Source organism: Amblyomma americanum, chromosome 7 (genome assembly GCF_052857255.1).
Source record: "Amblyomma americanum isolate KBUSLIRL-KWMA chromosome 7, ASM5285725v1, whole genome shotgun sequence".
In the NCBI taxonomy this organism is placed as follows: Eukaryota; Metazoa; Arthropoda; class Arachnida; order Ixodida; family Ixodidae; genus Amblyomma; species Amblyomma americanum.
Window position 1 is genome coordinate 70,734,437 of NC_135503.1, and position 16,506 is coordinate 70,750,942.

A 16,506-nucleotide genomic window follows, 5' to 3' on the forward strand; every position below is an offset into this window, starting at 1 on the left:
AATGCTGTTTATTGTATCTAAAAAATAAAAGATATTCCTATTGTTGGCTATTACGTCACCACGGAATGACCAAAATTCATGGTATGACAACGTCAGAATGACATCTATATAAAGCAATCGGTTGTTGATCAAGTCCTCATTAAGTTTAAACCAAAATTAGCGCTCTTTGATTTCACCAGCGCGAAGTCAGTTGGCCGATCACGGCAGTGGCGCTTAATGTGGTCATAACAAAACCGCCTTGCCAAAAATTAGTTTTCATGCTTCGTATAAGCTGTGCAAATAGAAAATGTCCAAAAATGGCTTGTCTAAGGGGTAGTATTGCTGTAGAAAAGGCTTATGATATCAGAAGATTTAAAGCTCAGAGTAAAAATGCTCGTATTCCACAAAGTCATTTAGAGTGACTGTACAATTAAGCCAATCTTGCAACTTTTGACTTGTTATTTTCAAACTAATATATGTTTCTTTTATTTCTGCGCAATCCGTGGATTCACATAAAGGGCTTTTCGTAGACTGCACTGGGAATTATTGAAACGTTCCAATTTTGGCTACTTTTTAAAGAGACACTCTATACGGAGGTATATTCTTTTAATCGCAATTGTACTGAGTCCTTATTTTTTCAGCAATAAAATAATCCGAGAAAATGAGTTCTGAATAACTCTTGCGCAGTCAAGTCCTGGCTATTTTTAACGCTGCTTCCGACCTACACTCGGCAGGAATGCTTGTTATACCAAATGTGCTTGCGGTCGCTATAATATGAGCGCAATGTGTACAACAGCATTCACTGTTTGGCGTTAAAATTCAAATCTGACCAGCTATACGTACAGGAAAGACAAAACTGCGGCTTAGTCAACTAATCTGCTTTTCGCACCTATTAGAAATGACAATGGTGCTGACGACGTGTTTGCACTAAGATAAAAGACTGTTTTGTTTCCAACCTGGAAATAATGATCTGTGTCATTCATAACCATAAGATCATGTGACTGGCGTGCTTCGTACTTCGGCGTGCGCTCACAGTGTAAGTATGCGAAATCTCAGCTTGTGCAGTACTCACCAGTTGACATTTATACCAATACAGTAGTGAGTAAAAGGATAATTTTTAATTTATTCGTGAAAATTAAAACTAAACAGCGCATGAAATATTGATTCAATTTTTTTGAACATAATTCTGAATAAGACTAGCTGAACGTGTAACTGTTGAGTTTCAGTTAAATCTCCACATTCGTCCTTTAGCAGCCTTTTTTTCATTTTACTTTGATGTTTTCTGGAATTAGCTTAGTATTAATTTCAGTCCCACACTGTCTATATGTTATTAGCGTTGTTATGAGCAGAGGGCACTGGGCGAGCTAAACTTTACTTAAGGAGAGTGCTCAAATGCGAACTGACTGCGGTAATGAGTCTGCGATGAAGCAGCACCAACATTCTATGTAGTTCAAAATATTTTCGGTTTAAGGTTTAAGATGTTTTGAAGAAGCATTCAGTCAGGGCAAGCATGATTATAGTTTTCAAATCGTGATGCACCTGATCAACCAACCAACCTGTCGGCAAGTTCTTTGGTGCATCCACGGTTGCACTTGTTTGCTAAAGGCAAATAAAAAAAATACCCAGACTGTCTGCTATGTTCATTCCCGGCTTTAGAGGGGTTCTATTCACTGTGAGACGGCGTTTGTGATCTCCTGGGCTTAATACAAAGAAGCCAGCACGAAAGTACCGAATATCAGTAAGAAGAATCTGGCTGCCAGGATGAAATGGGCAAAACAACACGGGTAGTCGGCAGGTAACCAATAGAAAAAGCCATTTTGGCAGACGATTTCAAGCACGCGTTGCTTGCGAGTAGTGAGAGTGACTATTTACGTCGTGTTAAACAAAATTTTACTTTATTTTATTGAACGCAGACAAGAACGCAATGAATACGGCGTGGTTTTACCGCTAGTAGAAAATGGTCCTTTCAATATAATTCAAGGTACTTAGATGAGAGAAGTTTGCGGGAAAATTGGTGAAAGGAATAAACTATTATTGAAAAGCAAGAACTTTTTGTGTCGTTTCATGTTTCAGCAGGTGAGTGACAAAAAACACATTTTTACACTTGTGAAAAAAACTTCAAGGTGAGTAGGGTCGACCTTCAGGAGCGTTTGGGCCGATCTCCTCACTTTGATCCAGTTGAACCTTCCAGGTCACACTACTCCCGTCGTCTAAGAGTCCTTGTTTCAAGGACTTCATTGCAGGCAGCACAGACGAGAAGTTCTACCAGCTGCTCCAGAAGTGGGCAATCATAAATTAAGCTGTCGTGGTCAGCGTGCTGCAGTCAATGCCTTGGCGCTGTCAACGAGACATTGACTCTAAAGCTTTTCCTACAAAGTGTTGCCCTCGGTATGTTATTGGGAAGACGTTTATTTGTAATCGCTGACAATTTTTGTCATTAAAAACTCATGGTAAAGCTGACGCCTTCACACACCACTGAAATTACTTGTTTCAATAGCTGTTTCTTTGCTAAAAAATTCTAGTTTTAAAGACACGAGTAATAATTGCTTCCAACGTGTACAATTTCAGATATTTTTTTCTTCTCGTAGAGCTCGTAACCAAGTGTTAAAGCAGTAAATTATGGATGCGAACAACTAAAGGACATCATCTTTTTGTTCACTACTGTATACCGCGTAGGCTTAAACATTTGAACGGTGCTGGTCAATGTAAAAATTGGGATAGGTAAACGCGGGTGAATGCTATCACACTAGGTAATATCTATGATTGACGAAGGTCCACTTCCTATGCTTAAGAAGGAAAGCAATATCAGCATTCTATGACGGCACAAACAGAAATACTGTCAATTTCAGTATAGAGTCCAATCCCGGAGTACAGTCCACAAAGCTTACAATAGGCGCAAAATTATTTCTTTTTCTGCATTGTCTCCACCCTTCACATAAAAACCCGTGCATAAAGATATAACCCGCGCAGAGGGAAAGGCTCACAAATCCTCGTCTTAGAAAAACCTTTGTTAATTTTTTGCGACGCTCGGCGATATTAGACAAAAAATAATAAACTGCAGAATCCGCAAAAGCAGATCATCCGCAAAGCAGAGAATTCAAACTTTTTAGCATCTATAGCTTGTGGGCTGTATACCCAAAACTACTGTTTTTTTTCTGGGACCGCATTCGCTCTGTAGCGCTACGTGCCTATTGGCTTCTCTGGAACAGTTGACTTCGAAGCCATTAGATACGCCAGAACGACGAGGCCAACAAGGCTGAGCACGAGGATCCCGATGAGAACAGCGTGCAGGAGAGGCGTCTCGGTTTCCCACGCACTGAAAAGACATAGAAAACTGCATCACGCTCTCTTTTACTCATTGATGGTTCCTGACACATGATACTAATTAATTGCTGGGTTATCATAAGAGCTCTGAGCTCTCCACAACCAAGCAAAACCAACATGCAAAAATTAAGGCAAAACGCGAGTGCGCACTTATTTGAATGCGATTTTTCATTATTTCTATCCTGCATTCAATTTTTCAAACAATCGGCAGATCTATTCTAGTTCAATATTTTCGTCATTTCACGTTCCCATTGTTAATAACACACCAAGGAGCTCTGAAAATTGTTTCAGGCTGCTTCGTGCTACGCCAGGAGTATCATGCTGCAGGAAATACACTGCAGCATTTTTTAACACAATCGTGCACAGCTTGACAGAGTTGCAAAAAAGGCCCAAATAATTTTCAGATTACCGTCTACGCTTGTAAACACACGAGTTCAATTATTCCGGACTGCTTAGGCGTGCTTTCGTTAAGTGGACACTCAGTGAAGTCCGTGTATTGCAGCGAGAGCTCCATAAGAGACACTGGCGCATTTCACTGCGCTCAGCATGCGCACAGGTATGCATTCTGATCCACTGAATACAGGATATGCATTTTTCTTGAGGAGAGATAGCCTTGGCACTGGTGCACCGTTTTAGTTGTGCGAACGACGGGTGGACAAAGAGCACTGGACACGGGAACGTCAAAAAGTATTCTATAAAAAGTCTCATAGGTTAGAAACCAATGGTCCCCTATCACAGCGCATAATCATAGAACTGGAGCGATTCTGAGAACGAGCTTACAGCACTCCGTGACCCTCGTGTACCAAGTGCCCTCTGCGTAGGCAGCGTTGTATTTCAGCCAGCCGGGAGCGCAGGAGCTTTCGGGTGCAAAACAGGACAGTGCCCTTTAACCTTCAAAAATTCTCTCGCACAGAAACGCTGAAAACAGATCGCTATAATCCTTTTTTCTGGAGCTCGCAAAACGGTTCGAAAAGTGTCCGATTGGCTTGCATCAACTTCCTCTCTCTCCCTTGGGAACCGTTCGCACTGACCTGTAGTCCATCCGTGGCTACCTACGCGTAAAATTCAAAGATTTAGGGGATAAGCTGGACAACTCGATAAAATTTTCGTTTTTGATCAACAACAATTCTATGGCCCTGTATTGCTGTCTTGCTTCTAGTGGAGCTATTGAAGGCATATTTCTTGCGGAGAAAATTTGGATTCAACATAGACACTTCGTTTTCCACAATAAATGGGAGCGCGGCCTGACAGCAGAAATGCGGTGTGAAAAAGTTGTATTGGCGTCATCGCAGTTTGCTTCAGGGAATAACCAAATAAACAAGGGTGCCGACTGCTGATTTTTCATTTTTTTTTCTACCTGCTATTACTTAAAAAAGCTCAGATTTCAGTGAAAGTTGCTTATATGTCGTTTGAAAGAGCTAAGCTATCAGTACAGGTCCACTTCAATTTGTCTTAGGCTCTCCTTTAAATAAAACGAGCAGAAAATTAGGTTTACATAAACACCAGAAATTTCAGCGATGATTGCTTGAATTGCTATCACGTGCCCGTATAAATGCACCTCTTCGGCATGAGTTGGTACCGAAAGGTGGCTTTCCTTTCTCAGTTCAGGGAGATACCTTGTTCTATGTTAGACGCTATAGTCGATGTCTCCCGGTTGATTTCAGCTAGCTCGGGAACTGTAATTAGGGTTGATGCGGCGCATAAGAGGGGCGCCAATGCGCTTCGTCTTCATTTAAATGAAATGGCCGCAGCCGGTATTCGATTCCGATACTTTGCTCATGAGCCAGCCACCAGATTCACGGGGCTACTGAACTGTTTTTTATACAGTCTGCCGCTATGATGCATCCCTACTTGGGCGATACACATTGTTAATTCAAGTTAGGAGGTAGGGTGCGCTTTATGAAGGCGACCAGTGAACCAGACAGATGGAGTTCCACAGGCACATTCATAGGAAAAGTTGCTCTCAGGTTCCTGCTGGTCTTATGAAAAGTGGCATTTCTTCACTGCACAAGCCTTTGCCCCTATCCATGTCTGCATGTTCTGGTCACGCGAAACAATCAATCATGCTTACATTTGTTTGCTCAGCATTAGTTTCATCATGTTCACATGCGCTATCGTTGATAAATAAACTATACAGCATTAAACAGCTGACAACTCCCAACCGTAAGACAAATTAACTGCAAAAACAATTAACAAATGTGCCATAATGCCCAGCCTTACGCGTCCAGGGCAAGAAGTATTGAGGAACCATGGGCTAGCGTTAACAAAGCGTGAACACACAACACGACTACTGCTCAAGGTTGAGTACATTCACAGGTTGGCTACAGCTTCTAGTGAAAACAATCTAGGGATAACATATTTATGTCAGGTTTTGAGAATGAACCAGCATAAAAGCTTGAAGCCCACTCGTCCTGTTTCTCTCCTTCCGCTATTGGTGCTCGCCGCTATAGGCTGAGCTTGTGCAGCCGTCGATAGTCCATCTTCAGCGACATACATCCGTTATCACCCTCTCTGCTTGCGAGGATTTCTTCCTACGGCAGCCGCACGCGGCGTTGATCCTGGCTTCATTCCGGCGTGATACGAGGATAGCTATTCACACCTATGCGTACAAACAAACGTACCTACCAACTGACAACCAGCTTGCCAGCTCGCTCAGCCATGTCGCATTATCGGCTAACCTGCCAACTGCTCGAGCACCTGCTAATTCGGTCATGTCGCACGGTTTCATGATGTCACACAGCCCGTCGGCCAGTCAGCGAATTTTATGACAGACTATGCCGGACGAAGACGGGTTTTCTCTACGATGAGGCTTTTAACACTATCGCAGATATAACGGCTCACAGTTGAGGAAGCTTATTGCGAATAAACTGCATAGCCACAGACAAAATCATGCTTTCGAGAGATACGGCCGCAGTTTGAGAACTCTTCTAAGCCGCACTCGGTTAGCACTCGTAAGAGAATCACCTGGATTTATCTTCGGTGACAGGCAAGCCGTGCAGACCAGATTGGTTAGCGCTGGTGGGCAATTCTAGAGGTGGCTCCATAGAATAACTGAAATGAATGACCAAGGCAGTAATAGACAATGCGCACTCTGAGTCGCGATAGCTCAAGGAGCATGTGCAGTTCTTGCCCGAACACTGCCGGCTCGGTAGCATCATTTTAGCCGTCACTTCCAGTTTGGTGACGTTAAGGGGTTTTTGACGTCCCACTCGATCAGTCCTTAAGTATCATGACATGACACGCTTGTCATGGCTACGTATCACACGTAATTGAGGCAGCTATCATATGCGACATCATCAGCGACGACCTAAGCACTTGTCAGACAAGACAGTAAGACCACCAAATGGCCCGACAAGCCCTTTACGCGCTCGACTAACAATACTACACTTCTTTCTTCGTGCCAGGGGCATTGTCCGCAAACTCCATTCATATAATCCCAGACGCTATGGCCATTCATATGATACGGTTTAATGCTTATTTTCATCATCAACAACCTGTGCACGCCCACTGCAGTACAAAGGCCTCTCCCATATCTCTTGATTAACCCTGTCCTGCTTATTCTATAAGGTGTTAAATTGTGAAAAAACGGCTGCGCGCTGTTCGCGGCTTTAATTACATGTCAGTATGTCTGGACAGCTGTTAGTGCTGTTTCATTTATGTTCAATCAAGCATACTCAAACACAGGATGTAATACGACCTCGTGACACAACGCAGTGCGTCCTGTTGGTGCTGGAAACCATTTTAGGGACACAGGAAAAGAAAAGAATATTTTGAATGTTTTTGCGAATTTAATCCTTCTTATGGCGCCGCCTCGGTTTCCTGTAAAGCCGAAATCTAAGCGAGTAATAATCAGGAGGCGCTGCTGGTCTAATTAAGCGCAATAACAGTACTGAGAAACTACTCAGAAACATAGGGGCGTAGCTCAAAGCTTGTCCTGAGCATGTCGTAAAACGCATGTAGCCAAAACAGTAAGACCAAATGATTTGTTTTTTTTTTATAATAACCACCCACGGATTGCAATTTATCCCTGCAAAAGCCTGCTACAACAACAAAAAGCAAAAATGTACAATCCTCAGTCTTGGGGCAGGCCTTTCGTGTATGCCTTGAAGCATTATTTCCGCGCTATATTTTATTTTTCGCTTCTACCATCTGCTTTGCTACGTGTATAGTATCGTTTTGCCAGGGCATATTCTGGCAGACGAAAGGAAAACTTTTATCAAGTATTTTTCTTCATTTTTTTACCTAACCTAAAAACACTGACCAAAGCAATACAAAGGTACGCCTACAAGGCGCCGACAGGCGCACTAAGTGCATTTTGTCAACAAAGAAAGGAGCTGTAGTACTTTTTGAATTCCAACACAACGTCGACAACACAAAGAAAGGAGCACGACAAGGACATGCGCTTCTTCCAACACCTTTGCGCATGTCGCACCGCACTTCTTTCTTTGTGCTGTCTTTCTTGCGCTTGAATTCAGGAAGCTATGCTCCAACTTGTCCCGCTAAGTGTTTTACTGAGCTCGAGTAGTATTGGCGTCTTAGGTGCAAAATGAAGCGAGGCACACACTTGAGCATATGTCGGTCCTTTTCACCTCTTAGCGCTGTTTCATCTTTTCCGTCAACATGCACTAACCAGCCAGTTGAGGACTCTCCTGCAACTTGGTAATCTCTTTGATCTAGGTAATGAGTTGCGAATGAGGTTGTATTGCGTCAATGTTTCTTTTCTGCCAATGCCCACTAGGTGTAGGTTTACTCTTCTGCGCGAACTATGTGTTTGTCAGCAGTAAAATTATTGTCAATATCGTTGCAAAGCAACAGCTGGAACGAGCGCACAATCTCACGCCCTACTGTGTAATGCTATCAAGTTTTCTAACGAGACAATTTCCGCCACAGGGTCGAAGTAGCCACAGTGCCACAAGCAATTCGGTTCCGTTCATCGCTGCTTCACGCAGATCCGCTCTTAATGCTAATCGCCCCTTTCCTTGATGTCAAAGTGTAAAGACCACCTTAAACGCAACTTAAAGGGAAAGCGGGCTTTTTTCTCCACTGACCAAATCCGCCGTTAGATTTGCAAGCCATGGGATCAACGGGTAAGTTCAATTTTAAAGTTTTGTAGAATGGAATAAAAGGTAATTAGAAATCTGGTGGATAAGCGCGAGAGGGCAATTTAGTCGGGATGAGGTAGCATTTTAAAACATAGTTATAATAATGCTGCCTGCCCGCATGCCCCTGCCTGCCTGCCTGCCCCTGCCTTCCGCTCTCTGTAGGTCTGTCTGTCCCTCTTTCTCTGCGTTTATCAGTCTGCCTGTCTTCCCGTCTCTCCGTCTGTATGTCTGTCGCCGAGCCACCTCGTCTGCGGTTAAAAATATTGACGGCGACAAATCGAAACCGCAGCGATGGCCGAGTAGTTGAGCATCCGCCTCGCATGCGGGCGGTGCGGGGCTGGATCCCCAGTGCCACCGGGTACCCACCGGTGATACAGTGGGTACGAGCTTTCCCTTGGTCTTGTGTTCGGCTTGTTTAGGATGGAATGCTTGGGAAATGCGTCTTTGACACCAACCTCCCCCCTTGAGAAGTCTGAAATACCTTGCGTCATAAAAAAACCATAATCATCATCATCATCGAATGAACAAACGAACGCCATATTCGAACGTTCACGTCCTTTCCAGGGAAATCGTTTTGCTTTGAAGGCTCGAATTAGACTAGGGGAGAAGAAAGTGTTGGGGCCGCTGAAAGATGTTCGGTAGCATGAAGAAACGCACAAAGTCAAGGAGCACAATACAAAGTCGGTAAACGTACGCGGCCCAGCCAGGCGCTGCCGATGCCGGACCGGACGGCGTGCTGAACGGCGAGAGAGTCTCGGTGCCCCCCAACTCGCCGGCGGGACTAATACCTCCGGGAGAGTTCGAACCCCGCCGATTTTCTTTCTCTCTCGTCCTCTTCTTCTTCTTTTTTCTGGATTTCTTTTCTGCGTCCGGGTCCAAACCCCAAGATGCAAGGTCCGCATTTGGCGGGAAGCCGGCAAGTGAGCAGATGTTTATTTTTTGCTTCAAACCGGCCTGAAGAGGAAGCAGGATACATCAGCACTTATGAAGCTTTTTCGTGCGAAATAAAACACAATTGGCGTGAATGTCATCTCTACAATTACCAATATATAAATTTCGCGGCATAAATAATATTTTTGTGAGGCTGGATTTTCTGAGAATAAAGGCCAAAACTTCGGCCAGAGCATGCGTCCATAAATTTCATGTGTGATTTGTCTGCGTGTTTTACTTCATCGTTCTCAATACTTTCAAAAATTGACAGTGACATTTCATAACGTGCAGTCTAATGCAAACTAAAATTTCGTTAGTTAACTTTCGTCTAGAAAATAAGATTTCGGTACTTCCTGGCCGCCGCGGGCACCACTAGGGCTGTCAGAGCAGCCTTCCTGAAACAGCGCAGTCCTGGAAGCGTCCCACTTTGGCCCTTCAGTATCTAAACAGTAACTGCACGGTAGCGCAGCAAGTAAGTCGATTTTAAATTGTATTTCAGCGGCAGAAATCGCGCGTCCTTTCAAGAGGACCAATAAGATAACCCTACGTAAAATCCGTCGTGGATATTAAAAAGCGAATAACACGCAAAAAAACAGCAGCGCAGAGTTATGTGCAGTTTAAAGGCTACAAATCTTGTAATGCCTGTCGTTGGCGGAGTTGAGGTCCCTCGGAAAATGGGTAAAGAATGCGACCATCAAGAAGCAGTCATCCGAAGCGGTTCTAAGAGCTTGGCATCTAAACGACTTGCTTTAACTCAACATATAAAGAAAACTCTAAGGAAACTGCTTTTACACAATCTCATTACCCGTGAAGCTTTTAAACCAATTCTGCTCGAGAAGGCAGCAAAGTTCACCATGCGCTCTGCCACAGAGATCATGCATTATATTTTTGTGATGCGGGGAAAAGGCACTTATAAATTGAGAATGTGCGCTGACAACGCTTCTGTTTTTTTTTTGCTTCAGAGCGCATATATACTTCACAAAAGTGTTTACGGATTTAGCATTACGGATTTAGATTATTATTATTATTTTACAATACTGCCGCTCTCAGCCGATAGCCTAGCAGAAGGGCATAAAAAATGATTTCTTGTACGCCTACAAGTATACGTGTGAGTGACACAAATCACGAAGAAACAACATAATTCATCAAAATACAAGCGACAAGGTAATAGAAGCATACAATAGAAAACAACGTAGTATATAATGACAACAACTGTGCACGTCATAGTCATAAGCAAAAACGAGAAAGTTTAAAGAAGCAACTGCATTTCAATTCTACTTATTGAGAGTGCTACCTAAAATAGAATCGCGAACAAACGTTAGAAGATCTTAATTATCTTTTGTGATTAACTCTAACTGTGAGACAAACCCAGATAATGAATTTGTCGTTGTTAATGATGAGCTAAGTTCATTCCATTTTCTGATCACGCGAGGAAAAAATGAGTACCTGAATGTGTCGTTAGAGAAAGACTACTCAGTTAGCGTATGCTCGTGTTGATACCGTGTTTTTCTAGCTTGCGAATATGAAATGTACTGGGTGGTATCCATTTTATACTGACGATGAAGAATTTGAAAAAGGAACTTATGTCTAGCTTGTTTTGCTCTCGTCAATAGTGTGTTAAGGCCAGAACAAGCTAAGAGACGCGAGGGTGAGTCAGTAGGACGGTATTTGCTGTGAATGAACCATACGGCTTTTCTTTGTACGCGTTCAAGTCTAGCTATGTTAGCTGATGTGTAAGGGCCCTGTCACACTAGCCCGACACGCCGCCGACGCCGACCCGACAAAGACACCAAAGATCGGCCAACCCTGTCGGCCGACCTTGTCTGTGGCAGACCAAGCTGTCACACTAGGCCGACAACGACACCAACTCGTCCGACGACCAGATGTCTTCGTAGTGTGACATGCTTTGACGCCCGCGACGCCGACAAAACCGGTCTGCCGACCGTGTCGCGAGATCGGTCGCTGAGCAAAAACATTCACGAGACACGAACACGATTTCGCTATAGTACTGTTTGTTTATGTTCATAACAAGCTCTGGGATAGATGAATGTCCAAAAAGGTATCATTACTGAGGATCGTTGGCCAATGCAAAGGTGCTGGTTGAAGTGATAACTACGATACAAGCAAATTTCATCCTATAGCCGCCTGCTGCTGCTGCTGCTGCTGCTTCGTGCGGCTCGCCTGACGTCTGCTAGATCCGCTGCTGAAGCCGTCGCGGAAATCGAGCATAACTTTATTTTATTATCGGACAGGTTGGTGTGACTAGAGGAGTTCCTTTATTACTGCGCTGGCTAGTTCCAAAGCTCCCTGAGCTGCGGCATCGATGCGAAACCAGCTAGGCTTAGCGACGAGTACGGCAGCCGGGAAGCAGCGCAGTTCGTCGCCCTGGCGCTCCCGCAGGCGTCGTCGTTGCCGATAGCGCGGCTGTTGCGCAGGCATGGTGTCGTTGCTCGAATATAGCATGCGGCCTTTCTGATAGCATGGCTGTTTCGTTTTTTTTTCTTGTGCGAACGTGAAGTAAACCGAGACTGCTCGCCGGCAGGCCAGCATGGATCCCGTCCGCCGCCGTTATAAAAATCAGCTTAAGATTGTTTTTGACGTAAGCAATAAACGCTGAGACTGAAAAATGTGACAAATGTATCATTTCTGAGGATCGTTGATCAACACCGAGTTGCTGGTAAAAGCAACAACTTTGATAAGAGCAAAATTTCTCACCAGAATCGCCCCGCAAGCTGCCGCTGGCCCGCCGTTGTGGTCCGGCTCGCCTGTCGCCCGCAGCGGTCCGCTAGCTCCGCAGCCGAAGGTGTCGCGGAAATTGACCATAATTTTAGTTCATGGTGCGATTATACTGTTAACAGCCAACCGATATTGAGAGATATAGCGCAGGCTACTTGCGAAGCGGCGTCCGCTGCGCCAGGCAGCAGCACAGTTCGTCGCCTGGCGGGACCGCGGGCGGTGCCGTTGCCGAAAGCTCGCTACTAGCGCAAGCATGCTTTGTCGCTGCTCGTGTATAGCAGGCGGTCTTTCCGATAACATGGCTATTTTGTCTTTTCTGGTGCGAACTTCAACACGCAGTAATCAGACCGCTGCGGGTGGCAAAGCGTACACTTTGAGCTCGAGTGCTTGAGTCGAGCGGCGCAACGATACTTGCTGCTCCGTGTGTCCCTGCTTGCAGTGGGGCTGCAATGCGCAAGCAGCGACCGGTGCATCGCGCCGCCTGAGTTTTCGCACACGGGTCGCCGGCTTTACTTCTGTCGCGAGTGCAACACTGCGGAGTGCTTATTATCAGCGCCTCTGAAGGACGAAAATTGCTCTGTTCTCCATGGCGTCGTGGGTATGGCAGTAGATTCCAGAGGTACCTAGTTCGAATCCGCGTCAACGAGAATTTCTTTTTTTTCTTTTTATTATTTTAGCCTTAAATAATCTCTCCCGTCCTGTTTACCCGCGAGCGACTGGATTTTTTTTTTTTCGAGCCATGCCTTTCTAACCCAGAAATAAGTGCCGCTCAGTACTGGGCTGCCCTCAGCCTAGGTTCATAATCACGATTGTTAAAGAGTGTTTTACTATGGTGGGATTTATTTAAAAGAGTTAAAAATAGAGCGTCCCGGCCCATGAATTTCGCATAGCAGGAAATGACAAAAGAGTGAGAACGAGAAAGGGTCAAGTCGGTGGGAGGTCTCGCACGCGGTCTCGCTAGTGTGACATGGGAGTTGGCGGACCATCGGCCAACTGCCGTCTTGTGGGAGACATGGCGCCGACGCCGACAGTCGGCCGACTGTTTTCGTCGGCGCAGTGTGACATAGAGCCAGACATCACGACGACATGGTTTTGGCAGACCGAGTCGGCCGACTGTTGGCCTAGTGTGACAGGCCCTTAAGGAAACCAAACTGTGTTAGCGTATTCTAAAATATGTCTCACAAAGGTTTTGTACGCCAGAAGCTTAATATTCATTGGAGCGAGCTTTAGGCGTCTTTTTAGATAAAACAGCTTTCGCAGTGCAGTAGTTGTAATGTTAGTTATGTGTGTTTCCCATTTGAGGTGAGATGTAAATGTTATGCCTAAGTATTTATGTTGATCGACCTTCGAAAGAGGCACGTTATTAACGGTATAGGCGAAGTGAGATGGCTGTTTTTTTCTTGTTATCGTCATTTATACTTGTGCAAATCGTGTGGCGGAACACTAAATACTAGCCCGAGACCACTCTACGCTCACTAATGTTTTGAAGGCAGGTTGCTAGTCGACGTGTTTAACTAATTTGCAGGTCAAAATCGCAGCCGTATATTTCAAACTTCTTTTTTCGTTCCATTCTTCTGGCTCGTTATTGCCACTGGTGAGCCCCTCCTTCCTCGTCAGAGCTTCCAAACAATAACGCTTACTGGTTTTCAGCACTGACGTAAGAGGCCGCAGCCGCGAATTGTAAAGAAGCAGAACACTGGCTTTTGCATTAAATCATTGAGAAAAATTTGACATATTTTGTTTCATTTTTCACGGAAGATAAGCTGTGTGGTTAAATGAGCATCATCATAAAGCCCGGTTCCGAGCAGTGTCACGCTGCTTGTGACGTGAGAATATCTTTAAAAATTCAGTCCCAATTCGATCGCGCCATTCGACGGTTTCAAACCGTTCCCATATTTGAAAGATAGTATAAATACCGGCATACAGTGAAAGGCTGCGAAGAGTCTTGAATCCGTGAATGAAATCCTCCTCTATATCAATATTATTCCCTCTGCTGGAGTCGCAGTGGGATGGCTCGTTTCGATGTCTCCGTTCGTTTCTTTGTCCGGACATGGCGATAGTTATGTGAACGGACTGATGCCTTCTTACCCCGAGCTGTTGACACGAGTTCGAAGTGCTCAATTCTAAAGAACAACCTTTCCAAGAACAGAGTCAACAATATATATATATATATATATATATATATATATATATATATATATATATATATATATATATATATATATATATATATAAATCAACAGATCGTCTGCACGATTGGTACTGGCCAAATGCAAGGTTACAAGATTTGCCCATAGAACTTCAATGGACTTAATAGGGAAAAGTCTATGGGCAGCATATACTTTGTAAGGAAATTTTTCTAAGGGGCCGCTTATGGATGTTGGGAGGAGGTAGCACTGAGAGCGCTGCGGGAAGAATAAAATTAATCGTTACATTACGTGGTCTCTGGTGCGATTCTGACTACCCTATTTTGGCACTGCGCTTTGGCTAGATACAATTTATCCCAGCCACGGCCAACAACGGTAGTTCGTCCTATTTCTGCTAACTAGAAATGGGCTATCGGGTTATACACTAAAGATACTTACCACCACCATGCGAAGCCAAGATGAGGTATCTGCACCACAAAATCCTCTCTCAGTTCAACTGCGTTTCGCGCTAACCCAACAGCGTTATTCTAGAAAATTTCACGAGGGGTGTTATCAAATTCTGGTAGCCACTATCTTGCTGTTCATAATTTTACAATGGCATGCGCTGGGCACTATTTTTATCGCACTAACAATTTTTAGGCCGGCTATCACGACTTGACGAGTTTTAAATGACAACGAAGCGCAACACACATTTTGATAAAACCAGGAGAAAATCTAGTAAACAATATGCATTGTTTTCAGGATGACTGTGACTTTCATGTCGTAGCATTAGAGTTGTCGTCGCAAAGAAACCCCGCCGGCGTCGAGTGTCACCAAATCACTGATTGGGCAAACGAAGTACCGTTATTCTCTTGCATCATCACAATCTTGCCTGATGGGCCAGCCTCATTGGTTGAGAGAGGTTACATGACATTGTGACGTCATCAGAGCTGACCGAGAGTGACAGGTGGCCACCTGGCCACCGGGAGTGAGCAACCTGCTAAAACTCAGCCAATGTCTGGTGTCACAAAATTCGCTGGTTGGTTGAGAGAGGTGACGTGAAATAGTGAAATCTTCACAACGTGCCCTGACGGACTATCTTTATTCAGAGGGGTCACAAACCTGGTGCCGTCATGAAGGCCTGTCCATTAACGGCAGTGGCAGTTTGAAGTTTGAAGTTTGAAGTTTATTTGACATCGATTTGTCAAAGGTGACGGGACAAAAGGCAATTCATTTTTTGCCTGACGTGGCCCCGTCACCCGTTACATTGCTCAGGGGGGTGGCAAATTATACAGCAAAATACACAAAGCAAAACAAGAAAAGTAACAACATCGCATACGTACTACATGAATTATATGTAAGGATCAATGAGTTACACATAATTAACACAAATGCAATGAAAAATGAAGGAAACAACAACGCATAGCTAAAATGTCTCTAGGACAAAACAAAAAAATTGACATAGCAAACAATGAGATACACAGAATTAACATACAGGCAAGGGGAGAAATAGCACGCAAACCAAAAACAATGAAAACCGCATCGCATATCTCCTACGTCTTTAGGACAACAAGACCAAAAATAGCGAACCTGGACATACACCCAGCGAGTAAAAAAAAAAAAACTAGAAACTGGTCACTTTATGGAGGAGACAGGGACAGAAGGTACATTTTAACATTGTTCTTGAAGTTACGGGGGGAACGAGGCTGCTGCAGAAGTTCCATAATACGTGGGTGTTTATTAAGTAAATCAGGAATTAAGTAATCAATGTGCTGCATACTATAATTCGTTCTCATCAGAGGCATTTGAAAGTGACTATACCTGAAATCATAAGGTTTATTGTTAGGGAAGTATAATGCAAAAAAGGAAACAGGGTCACGGGTGACTTCATGATATATATGATATGCAAGCTTTAGTTGAAATAGTCCGTTTATCTTGAGTAAATTATGTTTTAAGAATAATGGGTATGTATGTTCTAGCGGACCTACATCTTCTATGCAACGCAGAGCTCGTTTTTGCAATATCTCAAGCCTGCGCAAGTTTGTCTTGGTAGTGGTGCCCCAGATTAACAGACAGTAATGTAAATGAGACTGTACTAAAGCAAAATATAACTGACGTTTAATAGAGCTGGGAACCAAATATCTCACTTTATACAAAATGCCTAGAGATCTAGAGATATTTGTGTGAACCTTATTTATATGAGAAGTCCAGCTTAAGTTTTCCTCAAATAGGACACCTAAGAACCTATAAATGGAAACGCAATTATTTGGTCAAGGGAGGTGCCATGATCTTTTCACGAATCACAATCT

At 44.0% G+C, this 16,506-nt stretch overlaps 1 protein-coding gene across 2 annotated transcripts in view; it reads right to left on the minus strand.

The window, feature by feature from the left end:
* LOC144097211 (uncharacterized) overlaps positions 1-16,506 on the minus strand; it is a 38,203-nt gene that overhangs the window by 12,115 nt on the left and 9,582 nt on the right. For both annotated transcript variants that reach the window (XM_077629964.1, XM_077629963.1), the window contains exons 3-5: positions 9,100-9,359; positions 6,268-6,354; positions 3,168-3,295 (exon numbers count right to left, since the gene is read on the minus strand). In XM_077629964.1, the coding sequence (XP_077486090.1) occupies positions 3,168-3,295; positions 6,268-6,354; positions 9,100-9,359 (475 nt within the window). The remainder of the gene's footprint in view (positions 1-3,167; positions 3,296-6,267; positions 6,355-9,099; positions 9,360-16,506) is intronic.